The 13,856-nt window shown below is 42.9% G+C and overlaps 2 protein-coding genes across 2 annotated transcripts in view; one reads left to right on the forward strand and one right to left on the reverse strand.

The window, feature by feature from the left end:
• LOC124143266 overlaps nt 1–13,856 on the forward strand; it is a 90,240-nt gene that overhangs the window by 4,016 nt on the left and 72,368 nt on the right. The gene's annotated exons all lie outside the window — the stretch shown is intronic.
• LOC125384518 lies at nt 10,186–12,242 on the reverse strand. Its single transcript, XM_048404007.1, has 2 exons — nt 12,184–12,242; nt 10,186–11,947 (listed from the first exon to the last, which is right to left on the reverse strand). The coding sequence occupies exons 1-2, from the start codon at nt 12,240–12,242 to the stop codon at nt 10,186–10,188; spliced, it is 1,821 nt and encodes a 606-aa protein (XP_048259964.1).

The following is a 13,856-nucleotide window of genomic DNA, read 5'->3' on the forward strand; positions in this document are numbered from 1 at the left end:
AACCCTCCACCTCCAAACGGCCGGACCTGTTGGATACAGTTAGGCGCCAAACGTTCACCAAATCGTCGGTATACAAGCTGCCGTCCATCGTTTCTGAAGATGAGGAATCTGCTCTCATCAGAGAACATAACCTGTGCCCAGTCCCGCCGTTGCCAACGTCGAACTCGCCTGGCCCAGATCAGTCTGTTGTTCCGGTGTCGAGGCGTCAGGAGCGGTCCGCGGTAGGGATGACGTGGCCGGATACCATACTGCCGTAGTCTCCTGTAGACGGTCTGTCGACTGATCCTGTGTCCCAGTGCTGTAGCCGCCGTGGACGTCGCTGTTACGGTGCGGTTCCTCAGGTGTAATACCCGGATGTAACGATCTTCACGGCGCGTGGTTACTCGTGGTCTTCCACTCCTGGGCCTGTCTGACGTCTGACCTGTCTGACGTAACCGCTGCATCAACCTGGTGATAGTGATGCGTGCGCAGCCCAACCTTCTGGCGACGTCGACGTGTGACGCTCCTTGTTGGACCATTCCAACGGCTCTCTCTCTCTCGATGGCTGTCAAACGTGGCATATCTTGTGTTCTTTTTGTTGCTGTGATATCAATGTGTCTGATCAGCCGTTTTATACAGTTTTTCTGCACGTGCAGAACATGCTAGAGAGGGAAATGTCACTTTCACGAAATTTACGTTTTTTCCCGGAAGTGATCACGTGTTCCCGGTATTTTTTATCGACTATGCGGTGTTTGGGATGTGCAATACGAATTGGCATGTTTTCATACTTGACAATTCACTTAGTAAAAAACAATTTTGAAAATAAGTTGGTATCGTTTCTTTTGGACACTAGTTTATTTTAAAACTACAGTATCTTCGGAACTCAAAAATACAATTTACAGATACATGGCATCACACATATGGACTCATTTTCAGTCTCATAACTGTTTATGTAATACAGTAAACTACGGTTATAACGAACTCAAAGGGACTACTAATTTTAGTTCGTTATAACCGTAGTTCGTTATAAGCATATATACAACATAACTACAGCAAATAGTCGGGACCAAAAAATAAGTTCGTTATATCCGTCAGTTCGTTATAAGCGTGTTCGTTATAACCGTAGTTTACTGTAATTGCGGTTTATAGACATAGTAGCTAACTGAAAGTAGACATGTATGCTGAAAGGTTTTGAAATAAAGTTTTTGTTACATTGCGAACTAACTAGAGAAAAATGAGAAATGGCGATCTTCACTGAAATAAGCTGACGACAAACGCCTTCATGACGTCACATCACAGTTATATCCTAGCACCCACAAGGTCCCTTTTCTCCCGGAGAGTCACATATACAGTAAACTACGGTTATAACGAACTCAAAGGGACTACTAATTTTAGTTCGTTATAACCGTAGTTCGTTATAAGCATATATACAGCATAGCTACAGCATATAGTCGGGACTAAAAAGTTAGTTCGTTATATCCGTTAGTTCGTTATAAGCGTGTTCGTTATTACCGTAGTTTACTGTATTGGTAAATATAAGATAGCTACGTGATAAAACGCAACGGACAATGAAGAACGAAGCGTGGTTTATTTCACGATAAGACATTGACGTCATTTCTGGAGATTCGAACATGCGCTTGCAACTTGATGACGTCGTATATTAAACGACGTTATTTTTTAGAGGGGAGCGTCTGGCGAATTCCCCATAGATATATCCGGGCATCGCAGACGAATGCAATGGCCGACCAATCGCATCAAAAAGCGGGAGAGATATGAAATCGGTACTGGGAGAAAAGGTACAGGTGATCAACGTGAGAATTGTGAGAATATGCGAGAAATACCAACCTGGGCATAAAATGGGCTTTGTCCGACATTGCCGAGGTCGGATTCTATTCAGGGAGTCATCATTATTAAAATACGGGTAAATAGTTGTTAAGCTTGTACATAGAGAATCTCACCCGAGTGTCTTTTGATATCAAATATATCAACACGAGTTGATAAAAGTTAAACAATTCCGAGGCTTGCCGAGGATTTTTGCTACTTTTATCAACAAGTGTTGATATATTTGATATCAAAAGACACGAGGGTGAGATTTTATTTATCATCCAACATCATTCTTTCAATTTTTTCAATTTGTAGACAGTAATTAGCAGTGTCTTCAGTGTAAAAAGTACTGCAAACGGCTTCAGTAGCAGAGTTATAAGTGATGTCATTTGATTGTGACGTCATGGTAACCAGTGATGTCACAATGGTCTGCAAAGCATTGTGATGTAACTTCATTGCAGCGATATCTACAGTGTAGATATCGCTTGATCTCATCCAAGCGATATCTCCTATGGGAGCCAGTTTTGGATGATAAATGTTATCATCATCCTTAAAGAGGCTGTACATAATGTTTATATATCATATAAGAAATAAACGACTCGTGGGGGTTGTTTATCATACAATAAAACACAACAGGGAGGATAAACCATACAGCATGTGTTAGGTGGCAGACTTATTTGTATGTGATCTGATACGACTTAACACATGTAGCGCCATATACATCGGCTCATATCTCATTACTGGTTTCAATTACTGACGCTAGAAAATGTTGGCTCCATGTTATTGACGTTAAAGACTGTTGGTCAAATCGCTTTGACTCTGATATCCACAAACAATTGTTTGACGAATGTTCGGCCTACCTCGGGGGTTGTTTCACATTGAATCACATTATCTCAAGTGTACATTTATGTTAATTTAATAGAAACAATTATAGCTATTATCATCACATCTGTGCTCTGATTACATTACCCAAAACTAACAATATCATAAATTATATAAAATATACTAACAGTTTGCGGAATGCAATATTCGTAAGCCAATGAGTCTTTGTATTTGCTAAACCCGTGTTCTTAGTATTCTCCAATCGTGACCTTAGTATTCTCTAATGGTGATCTTAGTATTCTCCAATGGTGATCTTAGTATTCTCTAATGGTGATCTTAGTATTCTCCAATGGTGATCTTAGTATTCTCCAATGGTGATCTTAGTATTCTCTAATGGTGATCTTAATATTCTCTAATGGTGATCTAAGTATTCTCCAATGGTGATCTTAGTATTCTCCAATGGTGATCTAAGTATTCTCCAATGGTGATCTTAGTATTCTCCAATGGTGATCTTAGTATTCTCTAATGGTGATCTTATTATTCTCCAATGGTGATCTTAGTATTCTCGAATGGTGATCTTAGTATTCTCGAATGGTGATCTTAGTATTCCCGAATGGTGATCTTAGTATTCTCCAATGGTGATCTTAGTATTCTCCAATGGTGATCTTAGTATTCTCCAATGGTGATCTTAGTATTCTCCAATCGCCATCCTAGTATTCTCCAATGGTGATCTTAGTATTCTCCAATGGTGATCTTAGTATTCTCCAATGATGATCTTAGTATTCTCCGGGGCGGTCGGGTAGCCTTGTGGTTAAAGCGTTCGCTCGTCACGCCGAAGACCCGGGTTCGATTCCCGACATGGGTACAATGTGTGAAGCCCATTTCTGGTGTCCCCCGCCGTGATATTGCTGGAATATTGCTAAAAGCGGCGTAAAACCATACTCACTCACTCACTCACTTAGTATTCTCCAATGGTGATCTTAGTATTCTCCAATGGTGCTCTTAGTATTCTCCAATGGTGATCTTAGTATTCGACAATGGTGATCTTAGTATTCTCCAATGGTGATCTTAGTATTCTCCAATGGTGATCATATTATTCTCCAATAGTGATCTTAGTATTCGCCAATTGTGACCTTAGTATTCTCCAATGGTGATCTTAGTATTCTCCAATCGTGATCTTAGTATTCTCCAATCGTGATCTTAGTATTCTCCAATCGTGATCTTAGTATTCTCTATTGAGGTAATAGTGTCAAGGCGTGTCGGTAGTCACCCGCTCGGGGACGGACTCGAAGTACTTCTATTCACTTACTATATTCACCTTCAAATATTTAACTAATTGTCTTCACGGTATTGATTATTGTTTACTGTAAACGTTAAAACATCTGCTGTCTTGGTTTATTGATTAATCTTAATATACATCTGCAATTCATTACTCACGGCAATCTACATACTCGTCTCCTGGGCACTTCGACCGCTATATGTTAACGTATAACAGTCCCGATGGGCTTTGTGCTAAGATCGCTTTGTGGAGCGGAGACCCTGCATGCTAAGTTTGAAGAACATGATTGATTTGGAGAACATGTATTTGATATATAGAAATGCATTTTGGGGGTATCCGAATAGAAACCTTTCCGTGTGATTTTCGTTCGCCCCTGTCAGGGTAGGACGTTGTTAGTGCATATGTTGACCTACAACCCCATAGGCATGTGTAACCGTTATGTTACGTGAGGTGAGGTGAAATGGGTTTTAACGTCGCGCTGGAGAATATTGCAGGTATATAGCGATGAACATGCACGTGTGTGTGTGTATGTATATGTGTATGTGTGTGTGTGTGTGTGTGTGTGTGTGTGTGTGTGTGTGTGTGTGTGTGTGTGTGTGTGTGACATTGTAAATGAATTAAAACAAATTCAAAATTATATAAACAGCTGTTCGATTGAGAGGAGGTTAGCTTGTGCTGTATCATCTGACTTGCATTGACTCGGAAAAGGCGTGCGGATTTTTGCGTGGAAGCGTGGGTATAAGGGATTTATTCTGCCTCTCAGGAATCCACGTGCAGCCTTGTTGCTCGTGGCGGGGTATAAGAGATTTATTCCCCTGCTGAGAAATGTATTCCCCTCCAAGGCGGGATACACAGTAATTTTTCAAGATCATTTGGACCAATCAGATCTCAATCTTATCGTTCTGTCTCATCGGTCTGTAAATAATCGAGTCTGGACTAGACAATCCAGTGATTAATACCATGAGCATCGATCCTCGCAATTGGGATCCATGACATGCATCAACCAAGTCAGCGAGCCTGACCACCAGATCCCATTAGTCGCCTCTTACGACAAGCATAGTCGCCTTTTACGGCAAGCATTGGTTGCTGAAGATCTTCACGGGTTGATTAATATGGAATCCCGAGAAATATAGGCATGGGAAAGTATGGAACCATGAAGAAGACAGAATTACCACTGCCCAGCGGATAAAAGAAGACTTTCAGCCATCATAAACCCCAATCAACCCATGCTGGCTTGAGAGGCGACTCAGTGGATCGGGTGGTCAGGCTCGGTGACTTAGCTGATGGCGTGTCTACATTCCCCTGGCGGCGTGGATCTATCACTGCATTGCCTGGTCCAGATTGGATTATTCACAGACCGTCGTCACTTAGCTGGGATATTGATTGGGGCGTTTAACCATCATGAACACTCCTATCAACCTTCTCACTGACAAGAGGTGATGTCAAATGGGTTTACCGTCACGTTCTAGATTATTACACTTATATATCTATATATAGCGACTTGCATGCACATGTGTGTGTGGCTGCTTGTACTAGTCCGGACTGATGCCGATTTATAGTGCTTGTCCACTGAGATACCATGCCGCAGTTTAACATGAATACCCCACTCAGACACAGTATACTGACTCCGAGCCGACCAGTCCTTGTTTTAGCCCCTTAATGCCGAGCGCCAGACAGGGTAACAACAAGTGCCATCTTTTAACGTCTTTTGGTATGACGCGTCTGGGGATCGAACCCCCGTACCTTCCCCTTTCCGGGCGGACGCTCTACCACTAGACCACGGAGGCGGTCCACTGACAAGATGCTTGAAGATTAATCCACCCACACGCAGATTCAGCAGGTCCTCACTGCCCGCCTTAAACAGAATCCATGAGAAATAACTACATGAACTCCTAGAGAGACTTTGCCGTGTGTACAACCAACACGTCACACAGCAGTGGAAGGGTAGCACCTCTGTCCACGAGAGTAGGTGGATGGTTGACACTCTAGTCTCTTGACAGCTTCCATTGCTTCTGTCTTGCCCCGCATTGAAACACAGGTTGCATGTGATGTAGGCCTTTTCGAAATACCGAGTATGCCTCTGCTCGCCCAGCAGTGATGGGTACCCGGTCGGATCAGGTGGTAGATGCCTTCCGGCAACTTTAGTTGTATCCTCCCCAACAGGGGGCTGAGCGTGCAATTCGAGTGACCACTGATCCAGTGATCAGGACAATAATAATGTAGCACCATTAGCATTCACTTCGAGAATTGAGTGAGTGTGTGAGTTGGGTTTTACGCCGCTTTTAACAGTATTCCAGTTATATCGCGGCGTGTCAGCTTAATGTGGGAGGAAAGCCCGAAGTGATGCAGGTCTGAGACGTTTACCACTTCGGTGAAACCCACGAGCACGGGTATGGTGCTGACAAACCTAGAAACATAATCGGGACGAACCGGGATTCGAACCCACAATCATAGGTTTCTGGCTTCGAGAATTGAATCTGACGCATTATGAATGGACTGTTTTAATACGGAATAGGTCCTACCCCCAATAAGAAGCTGGCAAACAAATACTAAACAGACCCCTATGCCAGAGACATTATCAAAGTCCACTAGAACCCTATCAAATCCCACAATGTTGAACGAGTGCTGGTCAAGGGGTTCTAAGCAAAACAAACAAAACCAACAATTGTGAAAGTGCTTTTAATTTTAATTTTCAACATAATCTCCTTGCTTTTCAATGCACTTCTCATATCGATCGTGACGCTTTTCATATCCAGTAAGGAAGACGTTTTCTGAAGCTACCCTGAAAAACTCATTCACGGCAGCTTTGAGGTCATCGTTGTCGTCACACCGCTGCTAGGAAACATGTGGGAATCACTTGGTGCCAAGTCTGGCGAGTATGGAGGGTGAGGAAGCTCTGCGAACATACATTGTTGCACAGCAGCCTTTGCAAGTCGAGAGGTGTGTAAAGAGGCATTGTCATGAAATAGTAGAGTTCTAACCATCAGTATTCCTCGTCGCTTTCCTTTGATAGAATCTTTCATTCGATGAAGTAAATCAGCATAGCAGGCAAAGGTAATCGTGTTTTGACTTTCAAAGTAATCAACAAGGATCACACCATTTGCATCCCAGAATACAGTGACCATAACTTTCTTCACTGATCTTGAAGACCTGTATTTCTTTGGTGCCGGACAAAAGGAATGGTGCAATCCATGGATTGATGTTTTTACTCGGGATCATAGTGGCAGACCCATGTTTCATCACCCGTTACTTATGTCATTTTGAATTTGACGAAATCCTCCTCAATCAGATCTAAATATCTTGGGGATAACTTTTCTCTGAGGTCAAAAACTTAGTGTCTTCTCGGTACTCGTTATTTTCCATTTCTGTGCCTATTGGGACCCCTATCACGTTCAACTGGCAGTCAATAATATACAAATGTCATCAACAGACCAAATACACTAAAGTCTTGCAATGAACTACTCAAATAATGTACTACATTGATTGTTTACTTTGTTATGGCCCATAGTTGAAAGTTAGTCAGGCTTAGAACATGTTGACCAGTCCTCGTATACTCCATGGAACTCCCTGCCTGACTTCTGGCATCCCCGGGGGAAGATGGTCAAATGCCTCCCAAGCAGCCACGCCTCTTAACCAATGTCCCCCGAGACGAAGCCATCAATGTCATCAAACTTTGAAGAAAAACAGAAGAGCTCCACTCAACATTACACACCACTTCTCCTTTTATAGCGTCCCCAGATTCCCTCTTCACCTGGTGAGATGAGATGGTCCCACAATGGCATCCGCCTACCGACCACCTTTACAGAGATATACATGACTTATACATGACTGTTGTGTCTTTTACGCTCAATGTTAATAATAGAGACCGGTTATTCTCTGGCTGGCACGTTTTATATTTACTAGAACCGGGTAGATGTTTCTGGTAGTGGACTGACGTTCCTCATAACTAAACAGAACTGAAGTTGATCATAAGCTCAATAGTATTTATCAGTTTAGCTGTGTCAACTGTAAAATATAGTTTCGACCGAGATATTATCTGAAAGACTCCCAGTTATCGGTGTATATCACTCTCTTTAGAATCTGAGGCCTCTCAGTTATCGGTGTATATTACTTTCTATTGTATCTGAGGTCTCCCAGTCATCTGTGTATATTACTCTCTTTAGTATCTGAGGCCTCTCAGTTATCGGTGTATATTACTTTCTATTGTATCTGAGGTCTCCCAGTCATCTGTGTATATTACTCTCGTTAGAATCTGAGGCCTCTCAGTTATCGGTGTATATTACTTCTATAGTATCTGCGGTCTCCCAGTAATCGGAGTATATTACTCTCTTTAGTATCTGCGGTCTCCCAGTTATCGGTGTATATTACTCTCTTTGGACCTTTTTTGAGGTCTCCCAGTTGTAACTTGCGACGATCTATCTAGTATCTGGGGTATCGTATTTTCAGTGTAAATTACCTTCCACACTCTCTTTAGTATCTGAGACCTTTAAGCCATTATTGTATATTTCATGTGACACTCTCTCTAGTATAATAGGTCTGAATGTTATTTTAAGATATCATCTGACACGATGTCGTATAACTGAAAAACATTGGCGATTCTTGGTTTACAAATCATCCCCCGAAACCCATGCGTGTCATAAGCGGTGACTCGATTACATCCAGGCCGTTTTCATATAAAGGCACATTGTCGAATGCGGGATTCAACAATAAAACAAATAAATTAAACCCAATAGCCTCAGTCTGGACGAAAACAATATGAGGCCCAAACAGTTCCTTAAACAATGGAACAATGTGTCAACCCGTTTGAAAAAGAAGACAGCTGGTACTTACTGCAGGAACATATATTATTCAAGTCAATTCCCAGGCAGCAAACAGCGAAAAACACACTTCATCAATTGTACATTTTGTTTTGTTAATATGATTCTATTTGTATGTAGATGTTCTGGTGAAATGAACACACAGGGATGTCAATAAGAAAATAATGTATGGACATCATCTAAATGAACCAACCATGTCACCAGCTAGCCAATAATAAACGGAAGCTTAAAAATACAATTTGCATTTTAACCACGGAAGGTTTTAATGAAATGCACGTACTTTCCATTGTGCATTGTATACTTTACACTAGGAGCATCATCTTTGCAAGAGAAAGAAGTGAGATAACCTTTTTTATCAAGACAGTATTTATATTTTATTTACTATGATTATTTATTAGACGTAAAAGTATTTGATAACAAATTAGCTGTGAAATGTCCATGTAACCTAACTATGTTTCACTGGTATATTTTAGCCAAAGCATTGGGGAAGTACAAAAGCGTTTCGATTTTGACGTTTTAACATTTTAATATTCGTTTCGTTTTCAACCAAAGAAACGTTAACATACACGTTGCAGTCAGATGAAAACTACGAATGGCTCATTGGCACCAGATTAAGTTGCAATCGTGGTGGCAATTACGATGTAAGTAAAATTCATGACCATGGTAATTGTGTGTCCCAGGGTACCCCTAGGGAGCCATACACCAGGTTCCTATAAACGGACAGGCCAACAGCACCGTGTACACGTCATCAGGAGCCCGGAATACCGGTGTGGGTATCTTTGTCCGGCGCGCAGTGCTTTGTTCGGAGTAGAATGCCCTCCCGTCAAGCTTGTGGCTCTCACTACGGTATTTTAGTTGTATGCCGAGTCCATGGTGGTAAGATTGATTACTGCTGGGACTACACGTAGGTGTGTTGGTTTGGGGAAAACACAAACGAAGTTTGCCTGGGGGAGATAAATGCTTTTTGAAATGATGGCAAATGGGGACAATTGTATGGTAGACGAGAACGCGAGATGCGTTCAGGTGAAATGCGGTTTAACGTCACGTTCAAGAATATTGCACTGATATAGCGACGTGTGTGTGTGCGTGTGTGCGTGCGTGTACGTGTGCGTGTGCGTGTGTGTGTTTGTACTAGTCCGGACTAATACCGGTTTTATAGTGCCAGGGTCTCTTCCCATTAGTAAGACAACCTAGTTGTAAGATACCTTAAACAACAATGTAATACCTGGTTGCACGTGTTAATCAGGTAATTAACCCCTACCATGAAAATGGACTTGTCTTATTATAGACAAAAGAAATTACTCAAGATGCTTGATACCCTCTTTTACTTTATTTCGTTCAACACTGTAATTCATCCATCCCTTAAATCCATTGTTTTAACATATTCGCCACTTAGAGTTCAGTTAAAGATAATATCACAGTTCACATCACAGTTCACATCGAGGTTGTAACACTGACACAACCTTAATCCATCGTCAGAAGTTTGCCAACAGCATCTAAGAACTGGGGTGGTGTCTTGACACCCTGGGATAGCTGATCCTTCAGTCTGGAAAGTCGATTGTCAATCTCCTTATACACGCGCGTTCTTGCTGGTGGTGTCTTGACACCCTGGGATAGCTGATCCTTCAGTCTGGAAAGTCGATTGTCAATCTCCTTATACACGCGCGTTCTTGCTGGTGGTGTCTTGACACCCTGGGATAGCTGATCCTTCAGTCTGGAAAGTCGATTGTCAATATCCTTATACACGCGCGTTCTTGCTGGTGGTGTCTTGACACCCTGGGATAGCTGATCCTTCAGTCTGGAAAGTCGATTGTCAATCTCCTTATACACGCGCGTTCTTGCTGGTGGTGTCTTGACACCCTGGGATAGCTGATCCTTCAGTCTGGAAAGTCGATTGTCAATATCCTTATACACGCGCGTTCTTGCTGGTGGTGTCTTGACACCCTGGGATAGCTGATCCTTCAGTCTGGAAAGTCGATTGTCAATCTCCTTATACACGCGCGTTCTTGCTGGTGGTGTCTTGACACCCTGGGATAGCTGATCCTTCAGTCTGGAAAGTCGATTGTCAATATCCTTATACACGCACGTTCTTGCTGGTGGTGTCTTGACACCCTGGGATAGCTGATCCTTCAGTCTGGAAAGTCGATTGTCAATATCCTTATACACGCGCGTTCTTGCTGGTGGTGTCTTGACACCCTGGGATAGCTGATCCTTCAGTCTGGAAAGTCGATTGTCAATCTCCTTATACACGCGCGTTCTTGCTGGTGGTGTCTTGACACCCTGGGATAGCTGATCCTTCAGTCTGGAAAGTCGATTGTCAATATCCTTATACACGCGCGTTCTTGCTGGTGGTGTCTTGACACCCTGGGATAGCTGATCCTTCAGTCTGGAAAGTCGATTGTCAATATCCTTATACACGCGCGTTCTTGCTGGTTGTGTCTTGACACCCTGGGATAGCTGATCCTTCAGTCTGGAAAGTCGATTGTCAATATCCTTATACACGCGCGTTCTTGCTGGTGGTGTCTTGACACCCTGGGATAGCTGATCCTTCAGTCTGGAAAGTCGATTGTCAATCTCCTTATACACGCGCGTTCTTGCTGGTGGTGTCTTGACACCCTGGGATAGCTGATCCTTCAGTCTGGAAAGTCGATTGTCAATATCCTTATACACGCGCGTTCTTGCTGGTTGTGTCTTGACACCCTGGGATAGCTGATCCTTCAGTCTGGAAAGTCGATTGTCAATCTCCTTATACACGCGCGTTCTTGCTGGTGGTGTCTTGACACCCTGGGATAGCTGATCCTTCAGTCTGGAAAGTCGATTGTCAATCTCCTTATACACGCGCGTTCTTGCTGGTGGTGTCTTGACACCCTGGGATAGCTGATCCTTCAGTCTGGAAAGTCGATTGTCAATCTCCTTATACACGCGCGTTCTTGCTGGTGGTGTCTTGACACCCTGGGATAGCTGATCCTTCAGTCTGGAAAGTCGATTGTCAATATCCTTATACACGCGCGTTCTTGCTGGTGGTGTCTTGACACCCTGGGATAGCTGATCCTTCAGTCTGGAAAGTCGATTGTCAATCTCCTTATACACGCGCGTTCTTGCTGGTGGTGTCTTGACACCCTGGGATAGCTGATCCTTCAGTCTGGAAAGTCGATTGTCAATATCCTTATACACGCGCGTTCTTGCTGGTGGTGTCTTGACACCCTGGGATAGCTGATCCTTCAGTCTGGAAAGTCGATTGTCAATCTCCTTATACACGCGCGTTCTTGCTGGTGGAGCTGGTGGAGATGGTGGAGCTGCACCACTGAGATACCATGCCGCAGTTGAAAATGGAAACCCCACTTAGACACAATACACTGACTGAGATTTGACTAGTGTTTATTTATCCCCTTAATGCCGATCGCCAGGCAGAGTAACAAACAAGTACCATCTTCAACGCCGGGGATCGAACCCCGACCTTACACTGTCGGTTCAGACGCTCCATTGACTGGACCACGGAGGTGTCCAGGACAGAGAGCCATATTGAAATAAACATTAAAGGGGGTTTTGCTAATGTTCTCAGAAACTCAGAAGTGGTATTAGTACAGTAAAATGAACTGACGTATTGCAAATACAGTAAAATGCTTCCAAACTGGTAAATAACTGGCGATTAGGTGAGTGTGGGTTCGAATCACGTGCTGTCATCACTGATTTTCAGTGATCCATTTATATCTTTGTTTACAAATATTTTGGCTTTTACGCCCAATGGAATCTGTCTCGGCGGGAAATCAAAATGTTATTTTTTTCTCTTGCGTTCACGTTTTATATTTTCATTTGACCGGTTTTTAAAATGCATTGTCTACTCGTGGTAAATACCCGGAAATGCTTTCCGGAACGACCACCTTTCCTACCGTATTCGACAAAATAAGCGCCCCGTTCTAATAAGCGCCCACGGCGATATTTGCTAATATATATTATATTTTAATAATATAGTGAACAATACCTATTAGTACCCCTTCCGATTGATCAATGTACACAGCACTTATTTACTCGCGTATAATACGCACTCGTGTGTTATATGCACCCTTAATTATGAGCAATTAAATTCTGGAAAAATATATCTCTCGTATATAATAATTTCAGGCTGTCAGCATAAACCACGAAATTTATCTTTCAACTATGTGTTTTTCACCAAAATAATATTCTAATAAGAGCCCCCGATTTCTAATTTTGAGAGCGCCCGGGGCGATTATTACGTCGAATACGGTATAAATAATTCCTTCTCTATAACTTTCCCCCGGTTATGCCAAAACGCCCCCTTCGCCTGCCTTTATTGTGTCAAACTGTCCATATTTTCTTTTATTAAAGGATGCCTATATATCACCTGTCCTCATCACCTATAACGAGTGGCCCGTGAAGATCCGGGGTAGAATAGGTCTTCAGCAACCCATGCTTGCCGTAAAAGGCGACTATGCTTGTCGTAAAAGGCGACTAACGGGATCGGCTGGTCAGGCCCGCTGACTTGGTTGATGCATGTCATCGATCCCAATTGCGTGGATCAATACTCATGTTATCAATCACTGGATTGTCTGGTCCAGACTCGATTATTTACAGACCGCCGTCATATAGCTGGAATATTGCTGAGTGTGGCGTTAAACAACAAACAACAACACTCCTATAACGAGTCTTAGTCTGTAGCTATACCTGATGATGTTCTGATGAATCTTCCACGGCTTTGGAAAACAGTCGATTCAGTTTGTTCTCTCCAAAGTTTCAACTGTAAAGTGTCTCTGCATGAACATTATTGTTCAACCTCCTAGAAAACTTGTGAAATTCTAAGTATATCGTTTAAAGGGAAAAGTCATCAATTCCCGAGATCAATCTTATACTTGAGTGAGTTTGTTTTAACACCGCTTTTAAACAGTCAGATTAATGTGGGAGGAAAGCCCGAAGTGATGCAGGTCCCAGACGTTTACCACTTCGGTGAAACCCACGAGCACGGGTATGGTGCTGACAAACCTAGAAACATAATCGGGGCGAACCGGGACTCGAACCCACAATCATAGGTTTCTGGCCTGCCCAAGGGACGCAACTCTGCACAGCGAATCGCGGCGCCTTAGAGGACTCCACCACCTGTGCCCCCCTTTTACTTGTGC

This window comes from Haliotis rufescens, unplaced genomic scaffold (genome assembly GCF_023055435.1).
Source record: "Haliotis rufescens isolate VD_foot unplaced genomic scaffold, xgHalRufe1.0.p SCAF_30, whole genome shotgun sequence".
Classification (NCBI taxonomy): domain Eukaryota; kingdom Metazoa; phylum Mollusca; class Gastropoda; order Lepetellida; family Haliotidae; genus Haliotis; species Haliotis rufescens.

Excerpts from the sequence above, each read along its gene's own strand:
- LOC125384518 (XM_048404007.1), bottom strand. The coding sequence starts at position 12,242 with ATGGCTCTCTGTCCTGGACACCTCCGTGGTCCAGTCAATGGAGCGTCT. Across the intron at positions 11,948-12,183 it reads GGAGCGTCTGAACCGACAGT|ACTGAAGGATCAGCTATCCC; the intron begins GTAAGGTCGGGG and ends TCGACTTTCCAG.